Source organism: Lepidochelys kempii, chromosome 14 (genome assembly GCF_965140265.1).
Source record: "Lepidochelys kempii isolate rLepKem1 chromosome 14, rLepKem1.hap2, whole genome shotgun sequence".
NCBI classification, from domain to species: Eukaryota; Metazoa; Chordata; order Testudines; family Cheloniidae; genus Lepidochelys; species Lepidochelys kempii.
The window spans coordinates 15,535,937-15,552,694 of NC_133269.1; the positions used below are offsets into that span (position 1 = coordinate 15,535,937).

The window sequence follows — 16,758 nt, forward strand, 5'->3', positions numbered from 1 at the left end:
ATATGCATGATTTGGGACACACATTCTCAGCTTACTTTCTGGGAGAACATGAAAAACGAAGAAAAGCAACAACTAATTTTCCCCTTTGTGGAAGATGGCTGGCCAAGGACTTGGGGGTTATTAGCCAGCTTTAATGTTATCCCACATATAGCAGGCTGAGAGGGAACACTGTATTTTTGTCCTTGGCCAACTGTGCAAAGTCATTTGGCTTTTTAACAGCGGTGAAGCAGAGCCCAGGTGGAGAGTACACCCACAAACTGATCTGATACAAAGCCAGTGTCAGCTAGCTCCGGATTTGAATAAAGCAGTGTCAGGATATGCAGATACTTAACATCCCTCCTCCTTAGCTATTGGGAGCAAGGGCTGAGACCGGATAAACGTGTTTTACTTGTGATCCTAAATTAGCTCCTTAAAGAAGGCTGTTTGTTTCCCTAGCATTAGTAATATTGACAGTAAAGAACTTCATGCGCACTCTCTCTTTCTTTCTTTGGCTTTTCTCCAATGTAACACAACTTGGACAGTGCTGGTCAGGATGTCTTCTGAAGGCTTTCTGAACGAAATACAGACCATTGGTGAGAAGTTCCTGCTTAAGCTCCAGAAGCTGCCCAAGGCTGAACCTGTGGAGATAGTGTCATTTTGTATTATCCTCTTCTTTATCGGTAAGTACATGGAATGGTGCTAGGATCCAATGTGCTTGTTGTTGCATGAACCTCTCAGATCTCGTAGGCTGGAAGGCTGTGCTGATGATTTTGATGAAAGCAGGTGTGTTCTGCCGCTGTTCTAAAGAATGTGATTCTCTAGCTTATTTTCTCCCACAAATCCATTCTGATTGAAGTGAATTTTAGCAGTCAGGATAGGACCAGACTGATGGCCCTGAAGAATTCATTCCTGTTTATGTACAGAACAAATAGCATGGGGAGCAGCAGTGCAAGCTTTCTCCATACCATCGCCCCTGAACATTGATCTGGAGGGAAGTACTCTTGCTATCACTGTGAGTAAATCCCAGAGTCACATCATGTGTAAATGTTTTGAGGAGTAGAAAGAGAGCGGTTGTGAAGAATGGTATTAGTGTATCTTGCCACCAGACAAGACACTCAACTCTGGGATTGCCCCTCATTACTGCTGCTTCCTAGAAACTGGCACACTGTAGTATGGACACATTTCTTTTCCTGGTGTGAACAGAAAGAGTGCCTCCCCCTGGAAGAGGTTAGCTCATGGAGTCACCTGTCATGGAGTAACTGGTGTTGGAGGAGGGGGAATAAACAGCTGTCTGGTCAGATAGAGAGAGTTTTTTTTTTTAAAGAACAGTGGAAAAGTAGGAAGAAGAAAGGCAGGCACCCTTGAGTGAAAGGGAGAGGGGAGAGTTTGCTCCCAGTTTGAATGCCATGGGGGAAGGGCGTGTGTCCACCACAAAAGGATCCCTCCCTCAGCTGGAATTTGGAAGCAGGTATATCAACTTCTCATAGACACAACTGGTTTCCCCACTGGGTCTGGTTACCTGGCAGCCTGTCAATGGATTACACTTAAAGGAACAAACACAATGGGTGTTATGTTATCCAGAGAAAGGTAATAATCCCATCGCCATCTTGACCATCATCCCTAACAGGATCTTGGCAGTTCAGTTCTTTGTTTTTAAAGGAACCCTATGTTTGACACTATATATAGTCTGGACAGATAGTTGCTGGGTGGTGTTGGTGGCCTGTGAAATACAGGGGGTCAGATGAGATGATCGGAGAGTCCCTTCTAGCCTTAAATTCTATGACTAGCAAAAATATAAGCACCTACTAGTTTACCTAGTTTGGAAGGAATAAAAAACCCTAAGTTCTGAATACCTGTTGTCATTAAAGTCACTTTTCTTAAGAGATGGGATGATAATACTGACTTCACAGACAAATCCCAGCTCTGGTAACTGTTTCCTGCATACCTTAAGATTCCCCCTGTAATTTCATTTGAAAGAAATACTGTTCCTCACTTTCCACCCTTTAAAGCCACACAGCACTACACAACTGATGCATTTCACTCCAGAGGAGGCTGTACTGAGAGGGGTGGAGGGATTCCCATTTGGCCTGATACCCCAGGCCTTATGAGTATATAACTTCCAGTAATGGCAGTGCGAATTTTTCATGTGCAATTACTGCATCAGTCTATTTTGAGATCCTTTGGAATTAAATGTGCTGTATAATGTAATTATAAATGTTATTCTATAGCTTTAAGGTTATTCGCTCATGTATTGATAAGCCAATGTTGTTGGGTTTTTTGCCACAAAGTACTATCTCCACCTGCCCAGAAATAAATCCAACATTTACAGCAGAGCTTCCAGGAAACTTTGCCTCTTCAAGGCACCGCAAAGTCAGTGTGTTTTTATTCCTGTAAGATCTTTTCAGAAGCCAATACTCTCCATTTCTCTCTCCAGTTACTGTGCTGTCACTGATGACCATAGCCTGCAGCTGTTGCTGTTATCGCTGCTGCTGCAACAGAGGCCCTGATCAGAGAGGCAGGAAGATCCAGATCCAGCCAACTGCTCATGTGTGAAATGCATCAGGAGAAGAAAGTGAAAGAGGACACAGGCAGCCACTGTGGCTGAATCACCTGGGAATGACACTCTCTACACTAACTCTCTGAACGGGCTGGTGGGAGTGAATGAGAATATGCTGCAGAGGAGGAAAGTGGATCATAAGATGGATTAGGTGGTTCTTCAATGATCGCTGCTTGGGTCTGTGATGTGGCGACATAGGTAACACTATTCTGACATCCTCGTCTCCTTGCCATAGACAGACACAAAAACAGACTTTTTTTCCCCAACGCGAACATTGCAGCTGGGCAAGAAGCAAATTCCAACAGGCTCCCTCTTTGCGAGCAAAGAGCTGCAAACCATGACAAAGACCACATGCAGACTGCCCCAGGGTTAGGAAGGTCCCCTGCTCTCTTGATAACTGACCTAATCCAGAGAGGTGGTGCTGGGCACCAGCAACTCCTACTGTCATCACTGGAGATGTCCATTACCAGCACCCCTCAGGATCAAGCCCAAAGTAAGTACGGCTTTTCGTTCCCTGTCCTACTGTCTTTAAAACCATGAGTAGTAGAGTACGTGAAATTTAACAGACATCCACTCAGAGCACAGCATGACATGGACTTTCAGCTGGTGCGTGAGCTCAGAGACTGGAAATACAGTTGGCATCAAATGCTCCCTGCTTTTATTTTCTCAGTGGTACAAAGACAAGAAAACTGCCAAAGAGGAAAACAATTAGACTATGTGCAATATCCATTGTATACTAAAGGATGAAGGCAAGAGGAGAAAACCCTAACACAAATTGTTTTGTTTGCTTGCCCTGCCGGTAATCATTTTTTTAAAAAAAAACAAAACCCTCTTTTTATTTAGATCCTTCTCTTCCGTGAAAAAATGTTGCTTTTTCTGCATATTGCAGGGTGAGTGTTCAGTACAGTGCACGGGGCACTGAAGCAGATGTACAAATCCCCATTATTATTCATGGGAGTGGCATGCCTAGCTCCCTGCACTAAAAAAGGCATGGGTGTAGTTTATATTAATGGCAGCAAATGTTTAAGATATATTTATACACACATGAATTTCAGAGAGCGAATATACAGTGAGGGCAGTGTTAATTCAGGATATACATGAAGCAGCTGAGAGATGGCATCATGACAAGTGGTGGAGCAAACTGGAGCCGAGCAAACTGTACCGCTAAAGTTAACAAGTGCAAATAAATACCTTTTCAACACCGCAGCCACTGTGTACATTTGGTTTATAGTCCAGTGACCTTCAAATGGAACTTACACGTGTAGAAAGGCTGCAGAATTGGGCCCAACATTTGTAATTAAGGGTAGGAAAGGAGTAGAAAAACTACTCCCCTTTCTCAGTAATCCGTTAGTTAAAAGGGGTTTAATTTTTAAAACTGAAAGCAATTATGCCACAATATGAACTGATTACCTTTAAGAGAAATTAAAACAAGCTCACTTGGAGTTAAGAGTGTAAATAAAGCATCTTCTACTCGCATTTTGCATTTTTACTACTATGATTGAAACAGCCAAATGGACTACACATCTACAGTGCCAGAGTTCAGCTAAGGCGGTCTCAGTTACAAAGCTTTGAATATGGTGCTTTTTTAACACTTGCTGACACTTCTGCAGAAAGGGGCAAAGAAAAGAGGAAAAAATATTTAAAAGAATCCCTTAGCTAAATTACTAATATCGCCCTAGATTATTAACAACACGTACACACAAAATCAACTAGTTTACTTTTCATCACTTGTGTTGTTTAGCTTTTTGTTGTTCTTCACTCAATTAGATTTGTCCATTTTGCATCCGAGTTCGTTCTCATACTTTGGAACAATTCTAGAAGCTGCCAACAATGCAGAGGAATGTTTAGATTAAGAAAAAACACCACCACAGCATTTCACTTGTGCAAAAATAAAGTGCACATTATTAATAGACAATGGGGATGGTTTGGTTTTTAAGAGAATTAAAAATGTGGGACCTAACTTGACAGAGGGCATTAAAAGTTAAAGAATAATAATAATGCTCCACTGCTATAAGCTAGCCACACACACAAAGAATAAAAGTTACATTTAGACTGAAGAAGTGCCCAGCCTTTCCATTTGGCTGCCACAATGTACATGGTAGAAGCAAAAGTTTGCATCTCCTAACAAAGGAATTGGGACAACTAAGCCCTGGTGTAGTATCAGTTTAATATAATAAACTTTCATACATCTGGTGCATCTTCCCACAGAGGATCTCCAAGTGTTTTACAGACGTTGGAGACACAAGGCAGGTGAGGCAATATTTTTTACTGGACCAAATTTTGTTGGTGAAAGAGAGAAGCTTTCAAGCTTCACAGAGCTCTTCCTTAGGAAAAGGTAACCAGAATGTTACAACCAAATACAAGGTGGAACACGTTGTTAAGCATAAGGGATTAACACAAGTTGCAAGAAACCACTTAAAATGAAGTGACCAATTGCAATCTTTACAGTCATGGGACAAAGAAAGGTTACCGGTGTTTCTGATGAGATCATGGTTTTTAGTGTCTAGCAGAGTTATGAATTTAAGTTCCCAAGGTCATCTACTGAAGGTGTTGTACAGGTTTCCTTGGAGGACCATGGCTGATACGTCAGATATGGAGTGAACATTGTGAAAAGAGTTTGCCCACAGATAATAGGGTATTTTTATCCAATAGAAGATATTACCTCACCCACCTTGTCTGTCTCATATCCTGGGACCAACATGGCTACAACAACATTCCAGACATTAGGGAAGTAACCCTCACACTAGGTACCTCAGTGTGGTTATCCCTGAGGCACAGAGATGTTAATTGACTGCCCAACAGGAAACTTGATACATCTTCACTTATAAGGATAAGCTTGAGGATCTTTTCGTTTCTCATTAGCTAGAAACCTAGGCCTAGGTACATGTGACCAATGAAATAGAACCTACTTCTTCCCTCCCCCAGCCAGGCACTGGCTGCTATGGAAATGAATAGGATCCTAGCAAGAAGCGTTTCACCATCATGGAGCTGCCTAGTGCTAATGCAGTCATGGTGGCTGTCACAAGGAGGACACTGCAGTGAGGAAACTCACCTGGAGTGACAGTGAGTACTGGGGGACTGCTACAAGCAAGCCCGTATTTACCAGCCCTTATCTACACGGGCACAGGAACAAGAGTAATGGCCAATAGGCTTAAAATACTGACCAAGAGCAGCAAGAGGAAGGCGCCCGCGTTATCTCCATCACCACATGTTCCCGAATTAGCAACAACTGGGAATAAAAAAAAAAAAGGGAGGGATAGAAAGAGAGCAACAGGGAATGTAAACACTCGCTAAAGACAGCCTAAAATCAAGATCATCTTTCAGAGCAGGGGAACGGGGTCCTACCAGTAGGTGGCCTGGACACCCCACCCCCATGAGGAGACAGCTACTGTGGGCTCAGTTCTGCAAAGGGCCGAGCGTGCTAGTTGCTCTTTAAAGCACATGAGCAGTCCTGTCAAAGTTAGTGGGATTACTTACATGCTTGAAATTCAGCAGCTGCTTAAGTACATGGCTAGGATGGGGTCTAAGTCCCAGGGCACAAAGAATTTCAGGTGACGCCGCAAATCCTAGTTCAACTCACTGAATTACTACAGTTTGATTGGCTAAACAACACTGGACCAACTCCACCTGCACACCACACATACATATTTCTAGTCTCTTGACTTAAAATAATCAACAAAGTGGACGGGAGCAACAGGCAGATTTACCAGGCGCAGTATTGGATCTGGGGTAACTCCTTGCTCAGATACGAGGAGGGGATTTTTCTATTTTTTTTTAAAGTCCAGCAAGCACAAGCAGAGAATAACACTTTTCAAATGCAGATGCTTTTGTAAAAGTGCAACAGATGGAGTTAGCATGGAAGCAAGAAGTACAAGATACAAGCGACAATTGCTTTAGTCTTCTACGATGCAGCTGTCAGTTTTCTAGTTATGCAATTTTCATTTTGGTAAAGTGGGGTGTGCTCACGTATATCTTACATAAAAGCTTCTACTCACCAGAATTAACCCTCCCACTTTCGAGTGCAAAACTGACCTCAGATAATGCTACTTTTGATCAGCCTGTAGGATCTGACGGTGAGCAACAAGTTCACCTTTCCCACACACACACCTACCTCTTGAGCCCTCTACTTTAAGAAAGCCTCAAAGAGTCTACTTGATTATAGCTATCCCACAGCACAATTGCTCTGTAAGGGACTGCTCTGCCTGCACTGTTACAAATTGATCAAGTTACTGTTATGGAAGCATGGCCTTGTTTAACACACTTCTAAAAAGAGGGGAGTACGGCCTGGTGTACACTTAAAAATTAGATTGACTAGGGTTTTGAAGGGGGCAAAAAACACATTGTGTTGTTGTAGGAAGCACCCCCACACTATGGCGCTATAGTGGCACAGCTGCCATGCTCTAGCTGTGCCACTGTAGAGGCTGCATTGTAGGCATGCCCTTTGTTTCTAAACTGAGCTTGGGATACGGACTTCTGTACGCAAATCCGAGATTAGAGCCCAATTCCCTCCACCAAGAGTAAGGTTGCGAGCTACCCCCTGACCCAGCAGCTAGAGGAACTAGCAGGTCCTCTCAAGTATCAGTAAGGTTTTTTGTTGGAATGGATGCCTGCAGCAAGAGGCAGGCACGGAAAGAAGGAAAGAAAAGAGGCTTGATTCAATCACAGCGTCCTGTGGAGACCATAATGCAAAAAGATCAGTGGGATGAATAATAGACAGGAAGGATTGCATTGTTTCCTATGAGAGTCCCACATCATATAAGTAAGACTTGCAGGACATTGAAATGTTCAAAAATATCCTTTGGAGTCAGCACAGCATCGAGTCAGGACATTGCATCATGATGGGATGACATACATGGCCAAATTCAGACCTCATGCATGCATATGTAACTCAACTTCACACCAGGTCTGAACCTGATCCAATCAATTTGGCCCACGGTCAAGACAAACTTTTAAAGGCAGCAACTCTAGGTCTCTACCAAAGTGATGAATGTTTTACTCCTTTGGGGAACAGGTTCATATTGCCAACATACCCCTCCCACCCAAGCTCTCATGCTGGCTGGTGCTTGATGAAATAGATCAAGGAGTAACAGCAGTGAACAGGGGCCACAGCCTTTATTTAATCACAAGTCACACTGCTATCAAGGGCTGGACACATGATACCTACCATTTCCCTCCACTATCTTTCCAGCAGGATTACTCCAATTGAAACACGCACGCACACACACACACAAATAAGGCTAGGAAGTGGTTGAGTCATGGGCAAACCAAGTCTCTGAACAGTACAATCAAACAAGCCACAGATAAGTCTCACCACCCTTCCAGAAAGTCTGCAGGGGACACACAAAACACTGCCACTGCTGTTAATAATTTACTAAAGTACAAACAGGCAGTTCCCACAGAGCCTCCCCGTTCCCATGCACACTGGAGAGGGACCTCTCAGCAGGCCAGGATCTTCTCCAGGACGTGCAGAGAAGGCACCAACAGCAGAAGGCACATACGCGACATCCATAGCAGCTTCAGGTACTAGTGGAACCATCCACAACTACTTCATTTCAGAGGAAAGATGGCAGGTTTGGGGTATCCAGTCAGATTGTATTTCTTCCCTTAGGCTTGGAGGAGACCTATTTTGAGGTTATCGATGCTGTCACTATTTTAGAGGGAGAGGGGACTGTCCCAGAGGGTCTGCATGCAGCCTTCTCAGGGGTGAACTATCCAGACAGGCCCTTTGTCACTACATATCTAACTGCAGAGTTATAAAGGGCCCTGTTAAAATTATTTGCTGTGATTCCAAAACCAAAACTTTATCGAAATACTTTGGCTGCTGGGGCAGAAGTAACAAACAGCAACTGGAGTCTGTTTCTGAGATTCTAGCGGGCACAGCTTTGTGAGGGTGAAATTAACTTCACAATGTCTAATCCCTTTCCTTTCGTGCAGTATTAAGGGCAGAAATGCAAGGGGAGAGGGCTAATACAGGTATAAGTAGACTGAAATAGTTTAGTGAGATGTTGTCTCCCACTCCTCCACTCTTTGCATTAGGTCAGCATAGCAGTCACTCTGACGGAAGGAGGAATAATCCATTCATTCTTTCATTTCTCACTGAGGAGTATAAAGCAGGAAAGCATAAAAGCTTCTTGCAAAGAGATGTCAGATGTTATTGAAAGGGTGTAACAGTATGGCTGTGAGCAAGGCAACGGGCAAGATGGCACTGAATGAGCAAGTGTGTAGAGCCTAGTGAGACTCCAGATTAAATTATGTCAATAAAAAGAAAACCTATTTTAGTTGCAGTTTAACATCATTAGTGAGAAAGTGTGTGCATGCGCACATGCATGTGTTATTGTTAAAGAAAGGTTAAGGTTTGGGTCGAAAACAGGGGGAAAAGCTAAGGGATTCAATGCTAAAACTAACACTGTGCATAACTACCCCTACAGAAAGAGAAATGTTTGCATGGTGTAGCTTGGCTGTTCTAATTCCTTATCTTTTTGTATTAAACGACAAGAGGGTTTAATCCCCCATTTGATAATGTGCCTGCAAAACAGATTGCTTTTGCTATCGGGGTACAAGAGCATACTTCCATGTCTGGTGTACTCCCATGACTTAAGAGCCTAACTTCTTATTTTAAAAGGGCCACATTCTCAACTGGTGTAAACCTGAGTATCTCAACTGACTTCAGTGGCGCTATCCTGAATTACCCCTGCTGAGGATCTGGTTCAAAGTGTCTTCTGCTCTGATAGACTTGCTGTGGTCATTGATTTTTATTATATTATTCCTTTTACATCCAGACTGTACAATCCTTACACTGAAGATTCTGACAAAGCTATGATTGTAGCTGCACTAGCAGACGCTGCTAAAATATTGGTAAAATAAAAACACTACTGGAAAAATTAATCCCTGAACAGAATTTTAATGGCAGAATTGTCTCTCTTCTCTGGCACAGACTACTAGACAGTTCTTTGGTGTTCTATATTCTGTTTATGTTCATGGGATTGGTTTCTCTAAAAAGTGACTACACCTTTTGAAAGAACAATGCAAGGAAGTGTTTAAAGAGTATGTGTATGCATATATCTGTTGAGGAAGTAGAGCAGGCAGACAAGCATCACACACTCATCTGGTTTCCCCACTCTAATTCCAGCACAGGCAGGCCAGCATGTCGCCCTCAACACAAGCAGCTTCCCCAGTTCTGGAAAATTTGAAGAGTTGCATTCTGACAGATGATTGGGCTCTTGTCGGACTAGTGGTGATTGGGTCATTCTGCACCGTCTTCATTGCCCTCCTCTTGTTTGCTGCCATCTTTGGCTGCTGCTCAGCTCCAAAGCATAAATCAAGTTGCATATAAACAGCAAGGACAAGAGCGGGCCATTTCAAGAATACCACAACCAGGCAAGAGTTATCCCACCCACCTACTGTTTCATCAGGTCAAAGGGAAGCTTCATCTTTTATCCTTATTGTGTGGTTAATTCTTCACACACAGACTTGAGGCACTCACAATCTGTCAGCCCGTACATAAGACTGTGCCTGCAAGGGAGGCCTTCATGCTGTTGTGTACTCAATTACAAATCTTGACACACAATGCAATCTGAATTCAGGACCACATGACCAGCCAAACCTTACAGTCAAAATATTTGCTTGCCTGAACTTTTCCCTGACAAGGAAAATTACTGGGTTAAATCTTTGTAAATGACCACCTGCCATTCTGAAGGTGGAAGAGACCCTTGAGTAATCCCACCAAAGCAGCAGCCCTTCTTTTTTGACCCATATTCAGATGAGGAAGGAAACAGCCCCCAGATCAAAAGCTCATCTCGACCCTTCTATGTGAAAAGCTTTTTAATTAAAAGAAATTGATTCAATCGTCCTTCTGCTCTGGTTACATAACAACCTAAAAGAACTTGTGTGCAAGACAATGCAAGTGTGTCTCTCTGCTCCTTTTGTTGTAAGTTAGGACCTCACAAGGTCAGGGTTTTTGTTGTTTTGGTTTTTGGAGGTTTGTTTGATTTTTAAGAAAGTGGGTAGAAAAACCTATTAGTTTAAAATGTAAAAAAACTGGATAACAGAAAAACGTGATGTTCCTTTGAACAATCTCTTAATAAGGGTTGCCAGCTAGTAGGAAGTGACAACATGCAGCAGACAAACCCAAGGAGGGGCCCTGCAGTGACACCTGCGGTAAAGGTCACAGTAAGATTCTACCCTGGGATGAGATGGAGCATGACATTTCAGAGGGTAGTGGGGATGGGTGAAGTTAGGGAAGGGAAGATTTTGAGGGGGTTGGGGAAAAAAAAGTGAGATTTATAACTGGAAGCTACTTTCAGCCTTAAAGATAGGAGTGGTCAGCATCCCCCTTCCCCGTTAAAGAAAGGGTGATTTTACTTTTAAATGCCCCCATGGAACAGAAGAAACACTATTTCTTTCTCCAGTAGTCTCAGCTAAAGAAAATCTATTTTCTCCAGGTAAAGTATTATTACATGGGTCTTTCACATACAAAGTTCGCTAGCACATACCCATTGCTTTACTGCTGCGGTGGAACAGCACCAGAGAGAGTCATCAGTGGAAATAACAGCTAGGCTCCTCTCACTATAGGGTGGGAGATGTAAGTCAAGATGAAGGAGCAATTACATGAACTTTAACTAACCCAAGTTCTGATATTAACACTTACCCTGGAAAGTCCTGCCATAACTACTGATGGCTTGTGCAAAATTAGTGGCAGTCTCAGTTCAGTTCCCAGTGCACAAGTGTCCATTGCAAACCAGCTGCAACCGAAACCCTTGCTTGTAATCTCAACAGAGAGATCACGGAGTAATCAGAGACGGAAGCTAAGCTATCTTCAACCCACAGCTATTAAAAAGGACTTCTCATTTCAACTGGCAACAGAAGCAACACAGAGGCAGCCAGCTGGCTACTCTAGGTACGACCTAAAGGCATGCAACAGCAGCTGAAGAAGATTGACTTAGCTGCATAAACTGACCAAAATATTAGAACATGGTGCCTCACAGCAGACACCTAGTGGAGTCACCTTCACTGCAACCAATGAAGCATTGTTTCGAGGGCATACCAATTATTCTGACATTTGGGCCAGACCTCAGGGCAACTGGTAAAAATCCTTCAGAATAACCTAACAGGTCTTGTTCTCTGTCAAAACACGACTGAAGGCAACACCCTCGCCAGGGCTCCCACAATGAGAAAATAAATATTCCCATTTCCACACTGAATCCTGGCAAAAACACCCTGGATGCAGAGCTGCACAATGAAAATGGATCCAAGGCTATATGTGGGAGGGAGGATATCATTTCCCAGTTTGTAAACATATACTGCTCTCTTATTGGCAAAATTAAGGTCTTGTTGTCTCAAACTAGTGGCACATAGCAATTTGTTACAATTACAGCCTTCTTGGATTTATAGTACACTATTTGTAATGTGTGTAGTGGTTACAAGTCTGCATTTAGGTTCCCCACTTTGGACATGTGTATGCCATGGGCTTGATCCTGAAAGGTGCTGAGCACCCTAAGCTCCTGTTGAGGACAACAGGAATTAGGGACACTTAGCATCTTGCAGCATGGAGCCCTTCTGAGTCAGAGGCAAACATTAAAACTAACTGCTTCTACACCAAGATGCTGGGCTTTAGATCACGCATTTCTTTACAGGAGAGATTTAGCTAAGAAAAAGTCAAAAATAGACAACTGGAGGGTCCAATGTGAGTCAGAAAATAGGAAAAGTTGAACAAAAAGCTGCACAACGAAATACTGCCCATCCTCTTTGGTTTCTTTAGCAGAAAAATGCTGATGCTGCATGACAATTCCATGTGGTATCATGGGAGGATGTCATGGTCATACAGTAGCCCCTTCCCATAACCAGATAATCAGTATACAATGCTAGATGCCAGTTTCACACTCTGAGGTCTTGGTTGCAATGAGCAGCACATTGACAGGAGATGGAGAAAGATGAGATGCTCAGAACAGAGGAGAGATTATTCTGCATATGGTTACATAAGCCATTGAACCAGCCAGTCTCAAAGGCAGTGTGACTCAGATGCAGGGTAGGTGGCCTAAATCATCAGTAGAAATAGCCAACGCCTTGTGCAATCTAACACAAGGGCCCCTGATTTCTGCAATGCAGAATTCTGCAGCAAACTAGGAATTCTGGGTTAACTTCAAGTACACTTAAAAGTAGAGTGTTTTAAATGTGAAAATACTACTTTTGGCTATTTATTTTAATATTAAAGTCAATTTATTTTATGCGTCTCTCTGATTTTCAACATGCTGCAAATTTCTGAATTGGCAGCAAACAATCTTGTAGAAGTTGTCATAGGGGACGTTGGAGGTTTTAACAGAGACAGTTAGTTGTGTATTTTGGTGCCTGGGAAAGCAGGTGGGCAGATGATGGGGTTTGTGAACGTAACATAAGAAGGGCCATTGATTTGACTTAGTGTGGCCAATCTAGCCCAGTACCCTGTGTTCCAGGAGTAACCACCAATTAAAAGGAAAGCAGGCAGTTCACACCTCATAGAACTACTATTTCTGATAGTAGTCCCAAGTCTATAGACAGCACGGCAACTATTACATTCGGTTCACGTTTTCCACCACAACTTTTTCCAAAGCATCACAGTTATGAATACACTGGCAATAACGGTACCAACGAGGGGAAAAGTAGATGAATTCATCCACCCCTCCCCCTATCAATGCATACAAGAGAGACACTTACCCCAGCTCTTCACAGAAGTTCACTATAGCATCAAAGGCCGTCAGCACAGCTTTATCGGATTCTTTCAAAGTGCCTCTTTTCTCCTGGGAATAATAAAAGACAATACTTAAAGTCGCCTTTGATGTAGCTATGGACAGATGCAGCACCTCTGCTGACAGCCAAATCTGACCATCTTTCCAGAACATAGCTGCAACCAGATCTATGCTCCACTTCTCCATCCCATGGTAGTACCGCAGCCAAGAGTGATACCACCTCCTCTGCCATGCCTCCAGACCTTCTGACAATACTGCAGCCAGGTCCAGCCACCTCTTCCCCAGCACTTCTGTCTCTTCCACTCTAAGCTGTGACACTGCTGCAGCCAGATCCAAGTCCAATGCCTCTATCCCCAGTCCTAGTAGCAGTAATGTGGCCAGCCTCTGGTGAAACTCTATTCTGCCTTGGGACAGTCTGAGGTAACCGCAAACAAGGGGCTGACGAGATCAGTGGTTCTCAACCAGGGGTATGCATACCCCTGGGGGTACGCAGAGGTCTTCCAGGAAGTACATCAACTCCTCTAGATATTCGCCTAGTTTTACAACAGGCTATATAAAAAGCACTATCGAAGTCATACAAACTAAAATTTCATGCAGATGACTTGTTTATACTGGTCTATATACCGGGGGAGACTTGGACAGAGAAGGAGTTCTTCAGTGCAAGCCCTGAACCAGGCTAGGGCCTTGGCTTCAAGCACTACTAGCAAGCATTTGCCTGTTTAAAGGCACAGACAGCCAAATTCTGAGTTTAACTGTGTAAAGATGGATGCTGAGTTTGCAGCATAGACTGCCCTGATCCAAACAGGCTGCCACAATTTGTGAACCGAGGCAGGGAGCACCTATAGTGCCATGCATCGCGCAGAAAGTGGTGCTAGCCATGCCTGTGACATAGACAAAGAGCAAACCTAGTGTTAGTAGTGCTGTAGGAAGCTCTTCTGCAGATCCTACCTGGAGTTTAGAGAGCTCCTTCTTGATCAGGAAGGAGACTTGATCCCGGTCATTCCTAGAGTAATAGAGACGGCAACAGGACAGCTTCCCATCTCTCCCAGCCCTTCCAGACTCCTGGTAATATCCAGCCATTGACTTCGCAATATTCCAATGGGCAACAAATCTGCATGGGATAAGAGAATGGTAAGCATCAAGTTGAAGTCTTCTCTTCTCCCATCATTGTAAACACAGAGATGTTCTCTACTGAGGCCAACAATAAAGTAGAAACAGAGCAGTAAGAGCAAGGACCTAGGAGGGAATGGAGCAAGGGATTCTTAACTGAGCATTCTTAAAACAGCAAGAGGCACCAAGGGAAGCTACAACAAAAGCCTAGTGTGTGCATGTCAAGGTTCCTCCCCCACTCTGAACTCTAGGGTACAGATGTGGGGACCTGCATGAAAAACCTCCTAAGCTTATCTTTACCAGCTTAGGTCAAAACTTCCCCAAGGTACAAAATATTACACCCGTTGTCCTTGGACTGGCCGCTACCACCACCAAACTAATACTGGTTACTGGGGAAGAGCTGTTTGGACGCGTCCTTCCCCCCAAAATACTTCCCAAAACCTTGCACCCCACTTCCTGGACAAGGTTTGGTAAAAAGCCTCACCAATTTGCCTAGGTGACTACAGACCCAGACCCTTGGATCTTAAGAACAATGAACAATCCTTCCAACACTTGCACCCCCCCTTTCCTGGGAAATGTTGGATAAAAAGCCTCACCAATTTGCATAGGTGACCACAGACCCAAACCCTTGGATCTGAGAACAATGAAAAAGCATTCAGTTTTTTACAAGAAGACTTTTAATAAAAAATAGAAGTAAATAGAAATAAAGAAATCCCCCCTGTAAAATCAGGATGGTAGATATCTTACAGGGTAATTAGATTCAAAAACATAGAGAACCCCTCTAGGCAAAACCTTAAGTTACAAAAAAGATACATAGGCAGAAATAGTTATTCTATTCAGCACAATTCTTTTCTCAGCCATTTAAAGAAATCATAATCTAACACATACCTAGCTAGATTACTTACTAAAAGTTCTAAGACTCCATTCCTGCTCTATCCCCGGTAAAAGACAACTACAGACAGACACAGACCCTTTGTTTCTCTCCCTCCTCCCAGCTTTTGAAAGTATCTTGTCTCCTCATTGGTCATTTTGGTCAGGTGCCAGCGAGGTTACCTTTAGCTTCTTAACCCTTTACAGGTGAGAGGAGCTTTCCCCTGGCCAGGAGGGATTTCAAAGGGGTTTACCCTTCCCTTTATATTTATGACAGTGCATGAACAAGAAGTCAGCGGGACACACCCAATGCGAATGAAGGAGAATAGGGATGGTGTATATACTATAAAAGCATAAAGATCTATAGCTGTGAAGGGGGAGAAAACAGTATTGATCTCCAAGAGTTTGGGTTCTTTTACTATAAAGTTGTGCATGTTACTATTATGCATTATTTACTTTTAGGATTTGCAATATGTTTTATGATAGTATCATTCATAGATTCTAAGGCCAGAAGGGACCACTGTGATCTAGTTTGACCTCCTGTATACACAGGCCATAAAACTTTCCCCAATTAAACTTCAGTTAGAAGCTTCTTTGCCTACAAGCTAGGCATATGGAGTTCTGGCTCACAAACTTCAACTGTACCGTCCCAATCATAATATGCCACCAGGAATCAAAGTATGAAGTGAGAGACTGCAGGAATCTAGTCGCTGGTTTTACTCCTTTAAACAAAAACACTCTGTCATTACAAGGATCAGCCAGGAGGCAGCAGAGCATAAAATTTCTTCCTTGCCTGTGTGTTTATGAGCGCCTCAAATACGCCATCTCCAGCAACAGTAAATAGCAGCAAACAGGGAGGGGCTGACAACAGCAGAGGAACCCTCCCTTCATTCATTTCCCTCAGGGGCCTCCTCCAGCACTTCCCAGGCATGATCTTATACCTGATGATGTGTGTACAATTCCCGTCCCAAGGACTTTGTTACTGCAGGGTTGAGGTTGATCGGCAGTACCACATACCCTTCTGGAATATCAAATGTGTCTATTCTTAAACCACTGAAAGCCAGAAAATAGTCAGTTCTGCCCAACAAACTTAACTCTGCACCAGGAGCTGGCAAGAGCCACTGGGGTTCTACTGTAAGTATGTTTAGCCCTTACAAGCAACACAGAATGACTAAATGTGCTGTTCTATGTGTTTTCTCATTCATCTGTATGCTCTCCCACTGCCCTCCATTGTGTTAGGGACTGGCATATTGACTGGTACAGGGATTCCCTGCTGCAGGTTGCTACAGCTCATAATACTGTACAAGGAGACTCCTCGTTTCTGTGCTGAATGATGTGGGTTGTACAAGTACAGGAGCACAACAGTCCATTCTGCCTTTGTAGCAATCTAGTAGCATCCATGACTGTGCGTAGGAAGATGGTACATGTGTGAGCTAACCCATTCATCTCAATGGGGTCCTTCCCCATCTCCCAGTGTCTACCCCAGCCTCTGTTGTGAAATAATAATTTTTCAAGAAACTC

The 16,758-nt window shown here is 43.4% G+C and overlaps 2 protein-coding genes across 14 annotated transcripts in view; one reads left to right on the plus strand and one right to left on the minus strand.

Annotated features, from left to right (window-relative positions):
• Positions 1-4,157, plus strand: part of SMIM5 (small integral membrane protein 5) — a 28,027-nt gene extending 23,870 nt beyond the window's left edge. The window contains exons 4-6 of one of the 3 annotated variants that reach the window (XM_073310468.1): positions 522-659; positions 836-991; positions 2,414-2,496. In XM_073310468.1, the coding sequence (XP_073166569.1) occupies positions 522-543 (22 nt within the window). In that variant the 3' untranslated portion in view covers positions 544-659; positions 836-991; positions 2,414-2,496. Of the gene's footprint in view, positions 1-521; positions 660-835; positions 992-2,413 lie in introns of all 3 variants that reach the window. The other 2 variants (XM_073310469.1, XM_073310470.1) reach the window with 2 other exon arrangements.
• RECQL5 (RecQ like helicase 5) overlaps positions 1-16,758 on the minus strand; it is a 59,238-nt gene that overhangs the window by 33,171 nt on the left and 9,309 nt on the right. For 9 of the 11 annotated variants that reach the window (XR_012154767.1, XM_073310456.1, XM_073310455.1 and 6 more), the window contains 2 exons: positions 14,206-14,368; positions 13,226-13,308 (listed from right to left, as the gene is read on the minus strand). Coding sequence is in view for 10 of the 11 variants with exons in the window: in XM_073310456.1 (XP_073166557.1) it covers positions 13,226-13,308; positions 14,206-14,368 (246 nt within the window). In the remaining variant the exon portion in view is untranslated. Of the gene's footprint in view, positions 1-5,700; positions 5,766-11,028; positions 11,102-13,225; positions 13,309-14,205; positions 14,369-16,758 lie in introns of all 11 variants that reach the window. The other 2 variants (XM_073310463.1, XM_073310464.1) reach the window with 2 other exon arrangements.